This window comes from Falco peregrinus, chromosome 8 (assembly GCF_023634155.1).
Source record: "Falco peregrinus isolate bFalPer1 chromosome 8, bFalPer1.pri, whole genome shotgun sequence".
Lineage (NCBI taxonomy): Eukaryota > Metazoa > Chordata > Aves > Falconiformes > Falconidae > Falco > Falco peregrinus.
This window is the reverse complement of record NC_073728.1, coordinates 45,271,915-45,287,575: the sequence shown is the minus strand read 5'-3', so window position 1 is coordinate 45,287,575 and position 15,661 is coordinate 45,271,915. Positions and strand designations below refer to the sequence as shown.

The window sequence follows — 15,661 nt, the reverse complement described above, 5'->3', positions numbered from 1 at the left end:
GGACCCATTAAAATGATCCATTTATTTCTGGAAAATTGCACACACCTTTCTTTCATTCGCTTTATCCTAGATCAGTTGTGGGGAGGAATTTCTCCCCTGCCTTAAAGATACCAAAGTTATGGGATGAAACACAAAGAAAAGCGGGGAGGTATCCCTTGCAGATAAAATACACAGAAAAGTTTCGGCAACCCAGGCTCCATGCAGCCACCAGCTCTGATCAGCACAAGCCATAAAGATGCAGTTGTACCACTCAACACCGCTTGTTGTGGCACATTTCCTTCAGTTATGTGATCCAAAAAGAAACTGAATCACTCCATGTCTCAAACACACAGCCCAACTGACAACTAGAAAAACTAGGGCCCAGAACAACAATGCCTGGTTGACAACTAGATTAATCCTGAACCAGGCCACCTGTAAAGAACTGTTGCACTTTATTGACACACAAACGTACCCAGCAGAACACTTCCCTGCACGCACAAGGCCACAGAGCAGTGATGAGCAGCCAGATCTAGGACACAGAAGGAGATAGGAAGCTAATGACAGGTGGAGCTCGTTCTGTAGCACAGGTAGAGCATGGAATCGCTTTTTGACTCCTCCAGCCAACTTCTACTGGGAGATTTACATACAAGTCCTCAATCAAGTCTTTTTAAGAGTTATCCAGAGTCCCCTGGTAAAAACAATCTGTTTCAAGAAAGAGGAGAGTCCAGAGCTGCTCAGTGATTCTTTTTGGTTGAACCAAAACCAGAGAAACCCATCACAGCTGCCATTTCATCATCCTCTTCAAATGTCAAATCTTCCTCTGCCCGCCTTTTCTTCTCTCTCTGCTTCTCCTTCTTGTAGGCTTTGGCTTTCTCCTCCTGCAGCAAGGGACAGAACAGCAAAACAATTTGAACCTCCGGAGCCAAGTAAGCTTTTGAGACACCTGGCACAGCACAGTTAACCCAAGTCCTACCAACAGCACCCAAGCCGTGTCTGAGGAAGTAAAATAGCCAGCAGAAATCCTGGTCTGCAGTCTCTGAGGAGGAGGCTTCCCACTGTTTCCAGACCACTCTACCTACCAACCCAAGAGCAGAGTCACACACACAAAATGTAGCCAAAAATAAGCGTTAAGGAATGCTCTCTTCCAAACAAACTTCAGAAGTTTCGTCTGGAATCAACACTGAGGCAAGAAGGAGCTGTTTTTAAAGCAGCAGGCCTTTCCCTCATACAATGCCCCATTCCAGTGACCGTGATGCTGAATGTTGCTGTCTGTTGGCTTTCAGCTTGGCAGAGTGACAGCTGCTCACTGGAACAGAAGCTGAAGCTCTGAGCGGCTTTGGGGGGTTTTGGCATCAAAGAGTTTGTGCTGCTCTAATCAAAGTGTTTTGCTCTGCAAGGATCACAAGCCCTGGAACAGCGCCAGGCTTGTACCGGGCGACACAGAAGCATGGCTTCGGCTCCCAACTTAGCAACTGCTCCTGCCATTCCCATCACCGCCCGCTGCACTGCAGCTACCGAAGACAGCCATGCCCTGCAGAAACCTACACCTAAAGTTGCTGCTGCTTTCTTTGTTGCCATACATCGACTAGCAGTAACTTTTCAACCCACAGCACTCCCTGCCCTGCCAAGGCACCCGTCTTCTGCCTCCCCCAAACAGATCAGGCTCAGCAGCACCAAAGACTGCTCGAGAGCAGAGCACAGGGCTGCTCTGTGTGCACCCCAACAGAGCACCTCTGCAGTGAAGCAAAGCTTAGGGCTTGAGCAGAGACACCCAAACAGGCCCCAATATTTAACATTTCATTGTTATGCGACTGCTGATGGAGGAGAAGCACCCATGGAAGCTCCTCAACTGTCAGAACTTTGTCAGGTTTTCAAATAAACTTGATCTTCATGTCAGGGAGTTGACACTTAAGCCCAGGTTTGAGAGGAATCTGCTGTCTTTCACTGCCTCTATGCACATCTCACACCACAGCACAATGCTCATGAAGTCCTTCCACATTCAGGGAGGCTACACAGAAGCAATGTGCCACGTGGAGGATCACAGCAATCCTAAGAACCATGAAAGATAAGGGACAAAGACACAGGTCTGTTTATCAGAGCACACAAGTTCAAACACAGCCAATAGGAGACAAAAAATGGGTCCACTGTCAGGTTTGTGCTGCTCTCAGTGGAAACCTGAAGCATCAGAAGTTATCCTCACACAGAAATAGGGGAAAAAGGTTTCCAGGGACAGCAGCAGCAAACTTTTTAAAAAGCAAACAATGAAGAAACAAAACCCACTCACAGCAGCAGATAAGCCCATGATACCAACAAGGCTTCCGTGGAACAAGATTAGGAACGAGGGTTGATTTCCTCACAAAAAATGTTTCCAGGGAGCTTTACTTCATCAGTCATTGCCCAGACTCACCTCCTCGCGGAGTTCCTTCATCCTCTCCTCAAAGTCATAATCTTTCTGCTTCTCCTCCATCTTCTTTTTGTTCACCTCAAAGCGTTTCTTCACCTGATCCAGTGTGGAACGCTCCACCCGCATGGACATGCCCAGATTTCTCTGGTCTAGAGAACAGGAGTGGAATCAGCCATGTGCAGCAATACTTGGAGCCTTTGACAGTCTGCACATAGTCCCTGTCCCCGATGCCAATTTAAGCATTTCAGTACAGCAGCATCTTCCTGCCCATGATCCATCCTCTCAAAGCAGCTTCCAGGCCAGACTACACTCACACACATGGCCATACACCCACAAGGCTCAGTGCTCCAACCTGACCTAACTGCACTGACTCGCGGGCTGCCCACCACTCCAAGTGCAGGGAGCAGCACTGTCCCGCCATACTCCCGAGTGGCAGAGCCTGGTATAGCCCAGCCCTCAGGGACTCCACACCATATCTCACAACAAATGTGCCAGGTAACCCAGAGCCAGCCCGGGGAGTGTGACACAGCAGTGCCTCCTCTCACAGAGAGGCACACACTTTGTGTCCTCATCTGATCCCATATTCCTACACAGACTGGGATTTCTTATGTCAGAGTGGATGGGCTTTAAAGAGACAACATAACCTAAACAAGCCAGTGACTACAACAATCCGTGCATTACTTGTAACAAGAAGGAGAATGCAGCCTATTCTTTTAAGGTTCCTTGTTAGGATGCTCCCCATCATGTTGATGTTCTGACACTTCAGGAAATTTAATCTTAGACGGGGGGGAAAAAAAAGGGTTGGAGTGTGGAAAGAGGAGCCGGAATAAAACTGACAGGCTGGCATCACTCAGCTGTGGGAGAAGCTAAACAAGTCATCAGTGGCACTCACTCAGAGATCCTGATTACACAGGACATTTCTAGCTAAAGCAGAGACATGAAATCTTAAGCCAGGCCTCTGATTCAGTGGCTCTTTAGAGCAGATTCCCAGGTTACTGCTCATGAGTAAGCCTAGGTTGAAGGGCCCCCCCCTGCAATGTGTCCAGCCTGCACTGCCTGGTGAATCCAAACAGGCTGTTGTCTCCAGCAGCCATGCACATTGTCCCAGGGATGCATCAGTCCTTGGAAGCTCAACCTACACACCAAGAACGAGTAAGAGAGCTACCAAGAACAAGCAGGTTTCAGCCAGATTTACAGACTGGATCAAAAGCTCCCAAACTTATTCTGTAAATCATATTACACTGAAGCCACTTTCCAACCCCAGCTTAACTCTTCATCTCAGGCCCATGCACAAAGTCATGCCAGGATTTTTGATTCCAGATGCTCTCATACAGACTTACTACTGATCTCCCAACGTGGCAAACAAGGCATTTCAGCATCCTCCTCCCATTCACATAAAAGCACAGGGCTTTAACACGTTGGCTTTTCTTTTCCTAGCTACAGAAAACTGGCCCTCAGGTCCTCTTCTCACACACACACACACACACACACACACATTTCTTAACGGTTCAAACAGCCAAGTGTGCAGGTCTGGTTTGCCTTTTTGTAAAAGGGCCATTCCTTGACTTCCACAGGGAGCCAAATCACCTTCAGGAGCAGAACAACATCGCAGGAGTGTGTCAGTGCGTCCTGCTGCTCCTTTACTTTCTCCACTTTCCCCACTGTCTGAACATGTCAAGGAGAAGCAGCACCCACATTTGTGAAATGAGAGTCAGCTCAACGAGGGTACAGTCCTCTTTTTCAAGTTAAACACAGTAATGGAACAGACTGATAAACCAGGAATTATTTTCTCTTGCCTTTATCTTGGCCTAGGTTGACTGCATCATTACAGCAATGGAGAGAAGAACCACAGATAGGTACAGGACAGTAACATCACCACACTGCTGAACTCCAGGGTCAAACTGCCCCACTCCTGTTCCCACTCATCCTCATCAAACCACAGCCTCCATCCTTGTCAACTCTATCCGTACTCTGGAGCTCAGGGGCTAGCTAGTTTTGAGCTTCATACTCAAATTCTACAGAGAGAAGCTTCCAATCCAAAAATGGGCTAGTCCCATACCTTTTACTTATCTAAGAACTTCTTTAAAGCCTTGGTGCTGCGAAAAAAGCCTCTTTCCAGATTTGCAGAGGAGACATCAGGATTTGCTGACTCTGGGCTTCTTGCAGCACAGGCACTCTGAGAGGGAAAAACATGACCAACCTAACCAGAGTCACTGATCACTGTTTCTTCTGGGCTTATTCCATAAAAATGGTCCAGCAACCTGGAAGGTGCCAGGAGATAAAGGCAGCACCTCCACAGCTCTCACGAGCAAACACTGCCTACATCCTGATCTCCAAAGCACACTTTCATACATGTATAAGCATCCAGCCCTCAGGCACTGGTGGTGCACGGAGGGAACAGCCCACAGCACTGCAGCAGCCCTCCAACAAGGCAGAAAAATTCTCCTTACGTTTTTTGCCATTGATGTGATCCAAGAAGTTAATGGAGTCTTTCACCACGCAGTCGCATACGTTACAGTAGTATCTGGCAGGAGAGAGAAAAAATTAACTCCAAAGCATGAGACAAACCTCATCTCACAGAACTACTATTTGAGATAATCGACAATGTGTAATCTGCATATTGCTTGACATATGGGTCCTTTCTCCACATCAAGAGGGAAGCTACTTCCATTATGGAGAGCTCCAGTGAAAAGAAATGTGCAAGAGCACACCTGACTGACAGAGCTGCCTGGGTTAACACTGGAGGTACCAACTCTTATGCTGACAACACTCTGACAGATGACAGAAACCAAATTATGAGCTGATCTGTAATAAATATGTGAGCCGCAGCATCTTCCCCTTCCAGTCCAAAACCGACAGGGTGGGATGGACTCTGTGACACTGCAGGGCTCGACTGCCCTCCTCCAAGGCAGCGCTGGCCATGCAGCCCTGGTTTCTGGACTGCAGCCTACTGAAGGCTCTCACCTGGTTGAAAGGTGAGTCCTCCTGGCCCTATCACCTCACAGGAACAACTCCCTGATTTATATAGCAGGGCTTTCTGCCCATCTTAAGAGCTGTTGCAAAAATCCAGCCAGGGTCTGCACTTCCATCCCTGGATGCTGTTCAGGGCTGTGCATCTTCCTGGCACTGCTGGCTATTAGGCTACGACAGTGAGACACTAACAGGCTTACCCTTGAGATGACACAAACTCAGTGCATTCTTTTCAAGCTCTTGACGGCTTAGGGTGAGCTAAGAATCCTTTCAGCCTTTGGTCAAACACAATCCACACAAACAGTGGCCAAACACCATTCCTAAGGACAGGTATCTGGATGTTTCTCCCATTCCCAGCACACATATATCCAGATCAGAAACTCAAATCAACAGCAGATAGGCTCTCACTGCAAACAGGCCTTCTGGCTAAAGAAACTCAAGTGGACAGCAGAGATCTGCCTCAGTTGTTTCTACAGCTGGGCAACACCAATATCAAGAAATAATGTCAGAAGGAGCTCAGCCAGCTGCCATCTCTTCTATATGTTACCTGAGAAGACCCAGTTTAGGTGTAATACAGTGCAGCACCACTGCACCAGGCTCAAAACACAGGGGGAAATCCACCTGGTGCACTGTAAGGGCTCCCTGCTGTGTAACAGACCCCCAGTCCCACCACCAAAATTCTGAGACTAACAAAAAGACCACAACCTACCCTCCCATCTCTGACTGAGGGGTAGTTTTGGTGATAACAATGGTTTTCCCCAGCTTCGACTCCAGGTCCACTTTGTAGTCTCGGTGCCGCAGAAGTTCCCTTTTGACAGGCTGAGCTGGTTTGCCTAAAATATAAACAAAAAAGCAAAGCATTTACCAAAAGATGGTCAAGTTCGACATGTTGGATTTCATGTTGCCCTTGAAGAGGGACCTGCCATGACCTGGGAATTACTTGATTCATGCAGAAAGTGCACCTTTTTTTTTTTTTCGTAAGTCAGTAAAGGATATAATTTCCTCCTCACTATTTCCTGGTTCCTATTAGAACCAGGTAGGTCTGTGAGCTACCTCCAGCTCTGACTTGGGTCATATTCTGAGAGGTCCTTGTTTCCAAGGGCTGATTGCTCCTCTTCCTTCCCAAAGAACAGGCAGATAGAGGAAAAGGTTCTCAGTAATTACTTTTGACAAAAACATATATTCAGTGGCAAGTGGAGGAAAAAGGATCGGAGGAAGCAGCCTTGAACTGCTGCTATTTCCCTTCAGGATTTCACTTCTAGCTGTTCTCTTCCTCTCAGACTCAAAGGGTTTGGGTGACTCGCTGCCAAATGAGCAAAGTTTGCCTGGAGTCAGTACACTACGCACCATCTTTCTTTTCTCTCTCTTCTGTGAGCCGCTTTTCTGCAAGTTTCTCATATTCATCTTTGTCCCACTTTCGGCGGAAGTCCAAGTTCTTAGTCTGAGAAGGAAACAAAGTGTATTAACATTTATAATATAGTTTCACTACCTCTGAGGGGAGACTGGGGAAAGAGGTGGAATCACTTGGCCTGTGCATCCACAGCAGTAAATTAGGGGCACTACATTATATCCCTATATCCTCTGTTTTCATACCTAGGAATTAAAGATGCAGCTTAAGATAATAACACTCAGCAGGCCTACACCTACTTCTTCTAGAAGGATTTCAAAGTACTGAGAAAAGTAATGAGTTTATCTTAATAGTTCCTGAGATGATCACCCAGGCTTTTGGTTTAAAAATCAGATACAAATGGCATTTAAATTGATTGACCTAAGACCTCAGAAGTGCCACCTGGCAAACACAGCACAGTCATTAGCAGATCACACATACTTCTTCCAAAAGTCAATTAAACCCAAGTTGCAAATATCAGATGAGGAAGCTGTGAAACACAACACCAGCTATAAAGAGTTTGATTAAAACGCAGGAGCACGGAAGGCTGTGTATGCCTACTCTCAGCAGCATGTCTACACATTGCAGGAATCAAAGCACCAAGTTTGCTATGAAATCATAGGAACTAGTATGGGTTTTTCAAGTGAGACACATGTACAAGCAATTCAGAAAAAAAAAACCTCTGAAACTCCATCTGTCAAGGCAGGGTGTGGAGATATCAGGGAAGCACCTGCACCAAATGCAAGGTAAGCTGTCCTGCTCCTGCAGCTTCATGCTGTTGACATGCAGAGAAGGGAAGAAACACCTCTGAGGCAGACCGGCCCTTCGGCAGCTCCCCACAGCACTCTACACTAGCAGCAACAGGATAAATTGCATGAAGAGGAGCTGAATTCAGGTGAAGCTGGCACTATAGAAACAAAAGACTATTCTTTTCAGGGGGATTTTTACCTAGTCACCAACACTGAGGGCAGAGGTCACAGGACAAGAATCCCACTTCCTTTCATGTCTACTCTCACCAAATGAGCACAGCCTCTTCCCAGTGTCTGCCCCATCTGCAGTTAAGGCCCCTGCACCTGGTATCGGTCACAGCTTGTAACTCAGACACTTGTTACTTTCTTGAGAAGATAACTCTCCTGTGGTTAGAAGCTGCATTTAACTTGGCACTGCAGTGAGAGGCTCTCAGTTTCATATCAGAAAAAGCATGGATGTGTTTTAAAACACCTCTGGGAAGGAAGGAACCCCCTCACACCTCACTGCCTTCTCCGTTCAGCCAAATCAAGAATCCAATCACAATCCAAAGGAAATAAATCCCATTTGAAGCTATAGCAGCAGCAATCATTTAATGTTTTCTCCTCTGGCAATCCTTCAAATGGAACAAACAACTACTGATAGGAATGAAAAAGCCCTAGGGAGGTATAGAAAAATTCTCATTTATTCCCAGAGCTTCTTAAGCACTTTAAGCATGTCATAACAGGTTTTATTAACCACCCTGAGCCAAAGAAAAGAAAATATCACCGACTGTAAATTAACATTTGGGGGTATTTTCCAGAATCTAGACATTCCTGCATACCAGTGTATTATCACAAATCATAGCTGGTGAGAGTCTGGAGAGGAAGCAATTTACTTGCTGCTTCACTCTTCTGTTGTAATAAAAGGAAATGTCTTTTGCTGCTCTTTTACCAACCTCTCTTGTCCAGGGACAGGCAAAGAAATCAAACCCAACTGTGTAACAAGACCCTGGCTAGAAATTATCTGAAGGAACTCTTCTTAATTGGTCTGGTGGAGGCAGGGGTGGCAGTAAGCCCTAAAATCTTTATCTAAAAACTGCTTTGGGTGACAGAAAGTATTGATGAAATAAGTAAAAATAATTAAAAGCCAGAAGTGCCCCAAAGCTTCCTGTTCCCTCCAGAGTCAGACAACAAGTGATCTGCCCCATATGAGCATCAAAGCTCACCAAAGGACTCTCAAATCTGGCTCAATCTAACAGGAACACAACCACCAGCAGCTGAGAATGAACCACAGGCCCCATCTCACGCCCAGGCAGATAATCTGCTCTTGACCCCTCTCAGCACTGCTCACTTCTCAGCCGGCGGCTTCAAGTGAAGGAAAGACTGGCCAAGAAAGGCAGGAAAACACAGCCTCCCCCAGTGCTGACAGCTGCCTGAGGTATTACTGGAGGTGTTTAAACCAGTCTGGCTCTCCAGTCAGGCTACACCAATGGCATCTGATCTCAGCATTCCTAACAGCAAATCCTGTGGGATCCATAAAGGCAGAAAGACCTCATTGCCACACTACACAAACCAGCAACGCCAATAAAATAACCAAGTTACAGAGGAACCACTGGAGATTTCAGAATCAGCGTCACAGAAAGGGCAGTTTCTCCATGCAGAGCAGTCAGCAACAACTTCAGCAGGACAGCGTGAGAGCCAGGCAGGAAACAGGCAACCCTTTCCCAGAGGAGCCGAGAAGCAACAGGGCAGGTCAAGAGAGGGAACAGGAGCAGGAGGCTGCCTGCACGAGCTATTGCCCAGCCCCAGGGGACCGCTGTGATGGGCTGATCTCCCCGGGAAACTGAAGGTAGGTGGGCACCCCCCCTCTGGGGATTGGGGCAGGTTCGGATCTAGTCACGCCACCCGGCTGGAACAGGGGCTCCCACGGGGGAGGCCTGGCCTCAGCAAGGGAAGATCGGCGCGAGGTCCCCCCCTCCTAGCCCTGAAGGAATCGGGGCCTCTCGGCGAGTCCCAGAACTCCCACTGCCCACACACGGAGAGCTCAGCAGTGCAAAAATCAGGGACGTGGCCTCCCCACATGCTCCTGCCCACCCGGGCATACCCAACCCCACTCCGTCCCCAGTCGAGGGGTCCCTCACCCCACGGCCTAGCAAGCAGGTCCCGAGCGCGGCCCAGCCCCAGCGGCGCTGCCCTTCCCGCCACCTGCCCCTCCCGAGCGGCCCCAGCCGTCGCGGCTCCAGCCTCGGCACGGCCCAGGGCCTACCGAGCAAAAGAAAGCGACAGGGGCGGCCCAGCGGCCGCCAGCACCTACCCCGCTGCCCGACGCCATGTCGAGGGTGAGGGCGACAAGGGAACAGAAACTGTCGCGCGATGGCGCCCGGGCCGTAAAGCGAGGCAGTCCGCCCAAGTACCAACGAGTGCCCGCCGCTCTGGCTTAGAGTGCCGCGAGGCGGCGGCGCTGGGCGATCACGTGGCCCGCCCGCTGCCACGCTCCCCGCGACCGGCTATGCTGCGGCTGGGGCCGCTCGCCGCTGCTGGGCGCTGGCTGCCCGCGGGCCCTCGCCTCGGGCTGCCGTGTCTCGCTGCGGGCCCGGTGAGCTTCTCCCGGTCCTGGCCGCCTCGTCCGGTCGGTGACTGCGGCCTGCTGCATCGGCAGGTGCGGCCGGCGGCGGGCTCGGCCACCGGCGGGCGGGGCCTGGCTCTGAAAACGCCCAAGGTAACGGCGGGAGTGGGGGCTGTGTCGGCGGTTACCGGCCGCTCTCCCCTTTCACCCGCCCCGCCTTTGACGGCCGCTCTCCGTCCCGGGCCAGGGCACCCGCGACCACCCCCCCGCCCGCACGGCGCTCCGCGACCGGCTGCTCGCCGCCGTGGTGGCATGCTTCAAGCGGCACGGGGCGGCCGCCATCGACACTCCCGTGCTGGAGCTGCGGGTGAGGTGGCGCCGGGACATACCTCCCCCTCTCCCCCTCCTCTGCGAGACTGGGGAGCGTCCCTTTTCCCTGGGGCTGAAGGGGCAGGGTTGGGGCAGGGCTGGGAGGTCCCCCCGTGTGGGTCATGGCGGGGGGCACAGGCAAGTGTGACCAGTCCCTCTTGGGTCCCCACGGCGTGGGGGGACGTGAATGTGGACCCTGCTTTTGCCCCATGTCAGAGGGAGCTGGAGGGGGGATGTGTCATGCCCTCCCTGGCGATCTCTGCTCGACTCCTGGGATGGGGTGGGGGGCCAGACTCCGTGCTCTGTCCCCCATCCCAAGGGACCCTGTGCCCCAGAGCCACCCTGCTCCTTTGCTGCCCCACCAGCCCCTTCCCCTCTCACCAGGAGACACTGATGGGGAAGTACGGAGAGGACGCCAAGCTCATCTACGAGCTGCAAGACCAGGGAGGGGAGCTGCTGGCTCTGCGCTATGACCTGACTGTATCCTGCACTTGTCCCAGCAGCTCTGGTGGAGGGGAAGGTGGCATGCCCTGGTCCTACCACCTCTGCCTTGTTGGGTTGCTCTTGCCCTGCCCTGCCTGCAAATCCCATCAGGGCAATGGAAACCCCCTTCCCACCGAGCAGTGGGCACCCAGCCACTGTGGCTGCTGTTGGTGTGACCTCACCTCAAACCACCACACAGCCAGTCCAGAATCTGCAACAAAGCAGCCTGTTCTTCCGTGAGTAGTGGATATGCACTAGTATGCGCCACTGTACTGGTTTTGCCTCCTCCCAGTTACAGTCCCCACCTCTGCATTCCTGTCCTGCCCATCCCACCTTTCCAGTACCTTGGTAGCTCTGAGAGCAGTCCTGTTTGCTGTGGGTATGCAGCAGGTGTCCATTGCAGGCCATATCCGTCTCCATGTCTCACTAAAGAGCTCTTCTCTTTAATGTCCATATGCCTGTGCTGTGTGTTGAATTCTCTCTGATTGCACCTTAAGAGGGAAAAATGACCTAGCAAAGGTTGGTGTTTGCGAGGTGTTGATGTACTGTGGTTCAGAAGAAGGAAAATGGGGTTGTCCTAGTGTCGGAGGAGCACAGCGTGGTTCATCGTCAGCCTGGGCTGATGATCTCCCTGGAGATCGTGGAGCGGCTGGCAAAGAGAAAGGGAGACTGGGAGCTTTGAGGTTTAGCTTTCTGCAGCGCAGGGATTTTCCACGTTCTTGTCCTTAACTCCTTGGCCCTCCAGGTGCCTTTCGCTCGCTATTTGGCTATGAACAAGATCACCAACATGAAGCGTTACCACATCGCTAAGGTGTACAGGCGGGACAACCCAGCAACGACCAGGGGCCGCTACAGGGAGTTCTACCAGTGCGTGAGTGTTGTGGCTGCTGCCACGCGAGGGGCCGAGACCATGTGGGGCGCTGCGACTGTTCTCAGCTGCTGCAGGGCTGTGTGGCGTGCCTTGCGGAGCTGAAGCGCCTCAGCTGTGCCAGGAGCCTCTGCTGCTTCTTTCCCCAGGATTTTGACATCGCTGGGCAGTTCGACCCAATGATTCCCGATGCCGAGTGCCTAAAGATTGTGCACGAGATCCTGAGTGACCTGCAACTTGGGGACTTTCTCATAAAGGTGAGATCAGAGCCAAGTGGGTTTCATACCTGTGTGCCTTCGCCTCCCATGGGATTGAGGCACTGGTGAAAAGGCACCAGGGAACGCCAACAGCTGCAGCGTCCCGCACCTCTGGGACAAGAAGAAACGGTGTTGCAGTGGGCGTCCCCTGAGCTAAGTGTGCCTCTCCCAACCCAGGTCAATGACCGTCGGATTTTGAATGGTGTGTTTGCTGTCTGTGGCATCCCAGAGAGCAAGTTTTTAACTACGTGCTCTACTGTGGACAAGCTGGACAGAGTAAGTATTGTGCTCATGGGGAGATCACTTCCAGTCTTAAGAGGTGGGTATCTTGGGCTGGGCAGTATTGTGGCTATTCTTATCATAAAAAGGTTCACAGCAGCTAAGCCACTAGTGTTTGTAAAGGATTTGGGGAGCTCTTGCTCTTGGGCGTGGTTAAGGGTAAAGCCTGGTGTTTCCAGTGGTTTCTGTTAACAGTTCCTGTGAGAGAGACGTGGATCATTAATGAGATTGCTGACTGCTGTCTTCCTGCACCTGTTGTGAATACATGGGCTGGTGGAGACAGTGGGTGATGAGAATGTCCTGCAGGAATACATATTCTTCCCCTCACAGATGCCGTGGGAAGAAGTGAGGAGCGAGATGGTAGGAGAGAAGGGGCTCTCTCCCGAGGCTGCAGATCGCATCGGGGAGTATGTCCAGCTTCACGGTGAGCGCTGTGGGTTGGAGCCCTTGGCCTTGTTCTTCCAGGCCAGGCAGGGAGGGCCAGCGGCGGAGCGGTGCGAGGCGCGCACGAGGCTGGCCAGGCCCATCGCTGCGGGTGCTGCTGCACTGGCAGACGTGAGGCACAGCTCGTTCCCACAGGTGGCCTGGACCTGATCGAGCGGCTTCTCCAGGACCCCAAGTTGTCACAGAACAAGCTGGCCAAGGAGGGGCTGGGGGACATGAAGCTGCTGTTTGAGTACCTGACCCTGTTTGGCATCACAGGGCAGGTGAGGGGGTGCAGAGGCAGGAGGGGGGGGGGCTGCCCTCGTGGCTGGGCAGCCTGGGCCCCCCGAGTGCACGCAGTGACGGGGCTTCCCTTGTGTCCTACAGATCTCTTTTGACCTGAGCCTGGCGCGGGGTCTGGACTATTACACGGGGGTGATCTTTGAGGCCGTCCTGCTGCAGCAGGAGAATGACCATGTGGAGGAGCCAGTCAGCGTTGGGAGCGTGGCTGGAGGTGGTCGCTATGACGGGCTGGTGGGGATGTTTGATCCCAAAGGACGGAAGGTGCCCTGCGTGGGAGTCAGCATTGGGATTGAGCGGATCTTCTCCATCCTAGAGCAGAGAGTGCAGGTAGGTGCTGCAGGCAGTGCATGGGAGAGGGCTCTAGGAGCCAGCTATTGCCTATTATAGAGCTCTACAGCTCCATTGTTTGAGGGAAAAGAATTTTGGGGGTAGAATGTGGTTCCTCTCATGGCTGAATGTCCATGCACAGGAGACAGAGCCCTTTCTTGCGGCCCATAAGGATGCAGGTATGGGCAGGTGAGGCCAGCATTTCATAGCAGACACCAAGGAAGTATTAAAGACAGCCCCAGAGCTCTGGTACTGGCTCTGAACTTTGTGCTCCAGTCACTTTGTTCTTGTCTCTCACCTGTGAAGTTTTCTGTCCCTGAGATTGTGATTTCTGTCCCTGGGATTGGTAACAGCTGTTGCACTTGTTCTGTACTGAGTACCCTAGGAAAGCCTGTGAGGAAATTAATCACTCTGTGTATAGTTCTGAGCTTGTGATTCATAGCAAGTGGGGTTGAGGCGATGTGTTTGTACCTAAGGAATCAAAGGAGACATTGGAAAGCTGTCCAGGTCCCACCTGGGATGGAGGAAGGCCAAGGTCCCACGGGAACAGCAGGACACAACAAAGTAGCATGTCACAAGGCATATTCTCTGGAGCAGTCATTAAATGTGCCCAGGTTGTCTTATCTGCGCACACTTTTAGCTTCTGGAAGGTTAGCCTTGCTGAGTAACATTCAGTGAATGGTCATGGTTAGCTTTTAAGTATACTTGTTTTGGGGAGCTAAGTTGAGATCTGAAGACAAACTTCTGTTGTGAGCTGCAGATTCCCTTAGAGCCAGTCACTCCCATGAGTGTGTCTGTCCCTGCAGGCTTCTGGGGAGAAAGTTCGAACAACTGAGACACAAGTGCTGGTGGCTACACCTCAGAAACACTTACTTGCTGCAAGACTGAAGCTCATCTGCGAGCTGTGGGATGCAGGGATCAAGGTAAAGTAAGGACATGGGCTTGGCACTGCTATGGGTGAGGAAGGGAGAGCCTGAAGGGAGCTGTAGCACAGCAAGGCCAACTCCATTAGTTGTTTGTCTCCTCAAGATCTGGGCCTGTCTGAGATTGCACAGGCAGAGAGGGAGAACAGCTGAGAACACTAAAGGCAACTGCTTGCTGCAGGTTTTGGTGTTGGCTGTTTTGTTCCAAGATCCATCAGAGCAAATTTTGCATTAATGATTCACCCTTTCTACTCCCTCCTAGGCAGAGATGCTGTACAAGAAGGATCCTAAACTGCTGAAGCAGCTGCAGTATTGTGAGGACACAGGGATCCCCCTTGCTGCTATTGTAGGAGAGCAAGAGCTGACAGATGGAGTCATCAAGCTGCGAAATGTCGCAACAAGAGAGGAGGTGAGAATGCATTTTTACACCAGGTTTCAAAAGTGCTTCCAAAAATCTAGATTACCGAAAGGTTTTCCCTCAGTGATGTTGTTCCTTTGGGGAACTGTAGCACAGATCTGTCAGGTGACTGCTCTAGAAAGCCAGTCACAAGCTGTGTTGGTATCCACAGCAAACCCCTAGGGCCAGATTGAGCCGTGCTCTGCTCAGGGTTCCAGTGCTGTTATTTCCTCCTCTCTGTTTGCTTTGTAGGTTGATATCCCAAGAGAAAAGCTTGTTGACGAGATCAGGAGGCGGCTGGAGCCCTAGGACTTTTCTGGCCAGTGCTGCTTGGTTGAACTGCTGTACAACCGGGACCCCCCAGCACCCTTAGCTATTCACTTTCCACTGGTCTGGTGACCATCTTAACCAGAGGCTCATCTGCCTGGGCTTGAGGCAGTGTTAACAGAGAGTATCTGCTTGGAAAGGATATGGACAGTGCAGTCACCAGGTTAACCTTCTGGTTAACTGCTCTGCAGGATGGGTCAACCTTGTGGGTTCCTAATACTGCAGTACCTGTAGCTGTACGGCCACTTCCATCCACCGTAGGGGACGGCACGGGCACGATGGATGTGGTGCAGCTCAAGCAGGATCAGGCTGAGCAGTGGCGGCCGGGGGGGAAGCCGTGGTGTGCCGGGTGCCCGCAGGCTCAGAACAGGGAGGGTGGCAGCCGAAGGCCACCCGCGCCCCTCTGCAGCCTGCACGGGGCTGCCCCACAGCCGGGCTCGGGGCTGCTGCTGGGGTGCGGCCTGCGGGCTGGCGCAGCTGCGCGGCCAGGCTCCGGCTGGGCGAGCGCGGGGAGGGGGGGGCTCTATATTTTTATATATTAAAAAAACAAACAAAACGCAAAACCCCACCGTCGGGCCCTTATTTTGGCTTCGCGGTGCGGCAGGGCGCGGGCGTTGCTGTGGCAATGGGTGGGCGGCGCGCAGGCGCAGTGGCGCGCAGGCGCAGTGGCA

General features: G+C 51.7%; 2 protein-coding genes across 3 annotated transcripts; one reads left to right on the top strand and one right to left on the bottom strand.

Moving 5' to 3' along the window:
- Window positions 1-3: 3 nt before the first annotated feature.
- ZMAT2 (zinc finger matrin-type 2) lies at window positions 4-9,922 on the bottom strand. The gene is made up of 6 exons (XM_055811786.1): window positions 9,783-9,922; window positions 6,701-6,794; window positions 6,063-6,186; window positions 4,834-4,907; window positions 2,387-2,532; window positions 4-857 (listed from the first exon to the last, which is right to left on the bottom strand). The coding sequence occupies exons 1-6, from the start codon at window positions 9,798-9,800 to the stop codon at window positions 714-716; spliced, it is 600 nt and encodes a 199-aa protein (XP_055667761.1). The 5' UTR covers window positions 9,801-9,922; the 3' UTR covers window positions 4-713.
- Window positions 9,923-9,926: 4 nt separating this feature from the next.
- Window positions 9,927-15,541, top strand: LOC101921000 (histidine--tRNA ligase, cytoplasmic-like). Of its 2 annotated transcripts, XM_055811785.1 has the most exons (12): window positions 9,927-10,187; window positions 10,282-10,401; window positions 10,788-10,883; window positions 11,632-11,757; window positions 11,904-12,011; window positions 12,189-12,287; window positions 12,621-12,714; window positions 12,870-12,997; window positions 13,101-13,343; window positions 14,150-14,266; window positions 14,529-14,675; window positions 14,916-15,541. In XM_055811785.1, exons 1-12 carry the CDS (start codon window positions 9,978-9,980, stop codon window positions 14,970-14,972), a joined length of 1,545 nt encoding a protein of 514 aa, XP_055667760.1. In that variant the 5' UTR covers window positions 9,927-9,977; the 3' UTR covers window positions 14,973-15,541. The 2 variants fall into 2 exon arrangements, with proteins under 2 accessions (XP_055667760.1, XP_027644558.2); XM_027788757.2 differs by having other exon boundaries at window positions 9,930-10,883; window positions 14,916-15,540.
- The last annotated feature ends 120 nt before the right edge of the window (window positions 15,542-15,661 follow it).

Excerpts from the sequence above, each read along its gene's own strand:
- ZMAT2 (XM_055811786.1), bottom strand. Across the intron at positions 4,908-6,062 it reads CCTCAGTCAGAGATGGGAGG|ATACTACTGTAACGTATGCG; the intron begins GTAGGTTGTGGT and ends CTCTCCTGCCAG. Across the intron at positions 858-2,386 it reads TGAAGGAACTCCGCGAGGAG|GAGGAGAAAGCCAAAGCCTA; the intron begins GTGAGTCTGGGC and ends CCCTTGCTGCAG.
- LOC101921000 (XM_027788757.2), top strand. The coding sequence starts at position 9,978 with ATGCTGCGGCTGGGGCCGCTCGCCGCTGCTGGGCGCTGGCTGCCCGCG. Across the intron at positions 12,288-12,620 it reads CTGTGGACAAGCTGGACAGA|ATGCCGTGGGAAGAAGTGAG; the intron begins GTAAGTATTGTG and ends TTCCCCTCACAG. Across the intron at positions 12,998-13,100 it reads TGTTTGGCATCACAGGGCAG|ATCTCTTTTGACCTGAGCCT; the intron begins GTGAGGGGGTGC and ends TGTGTCCTACAG.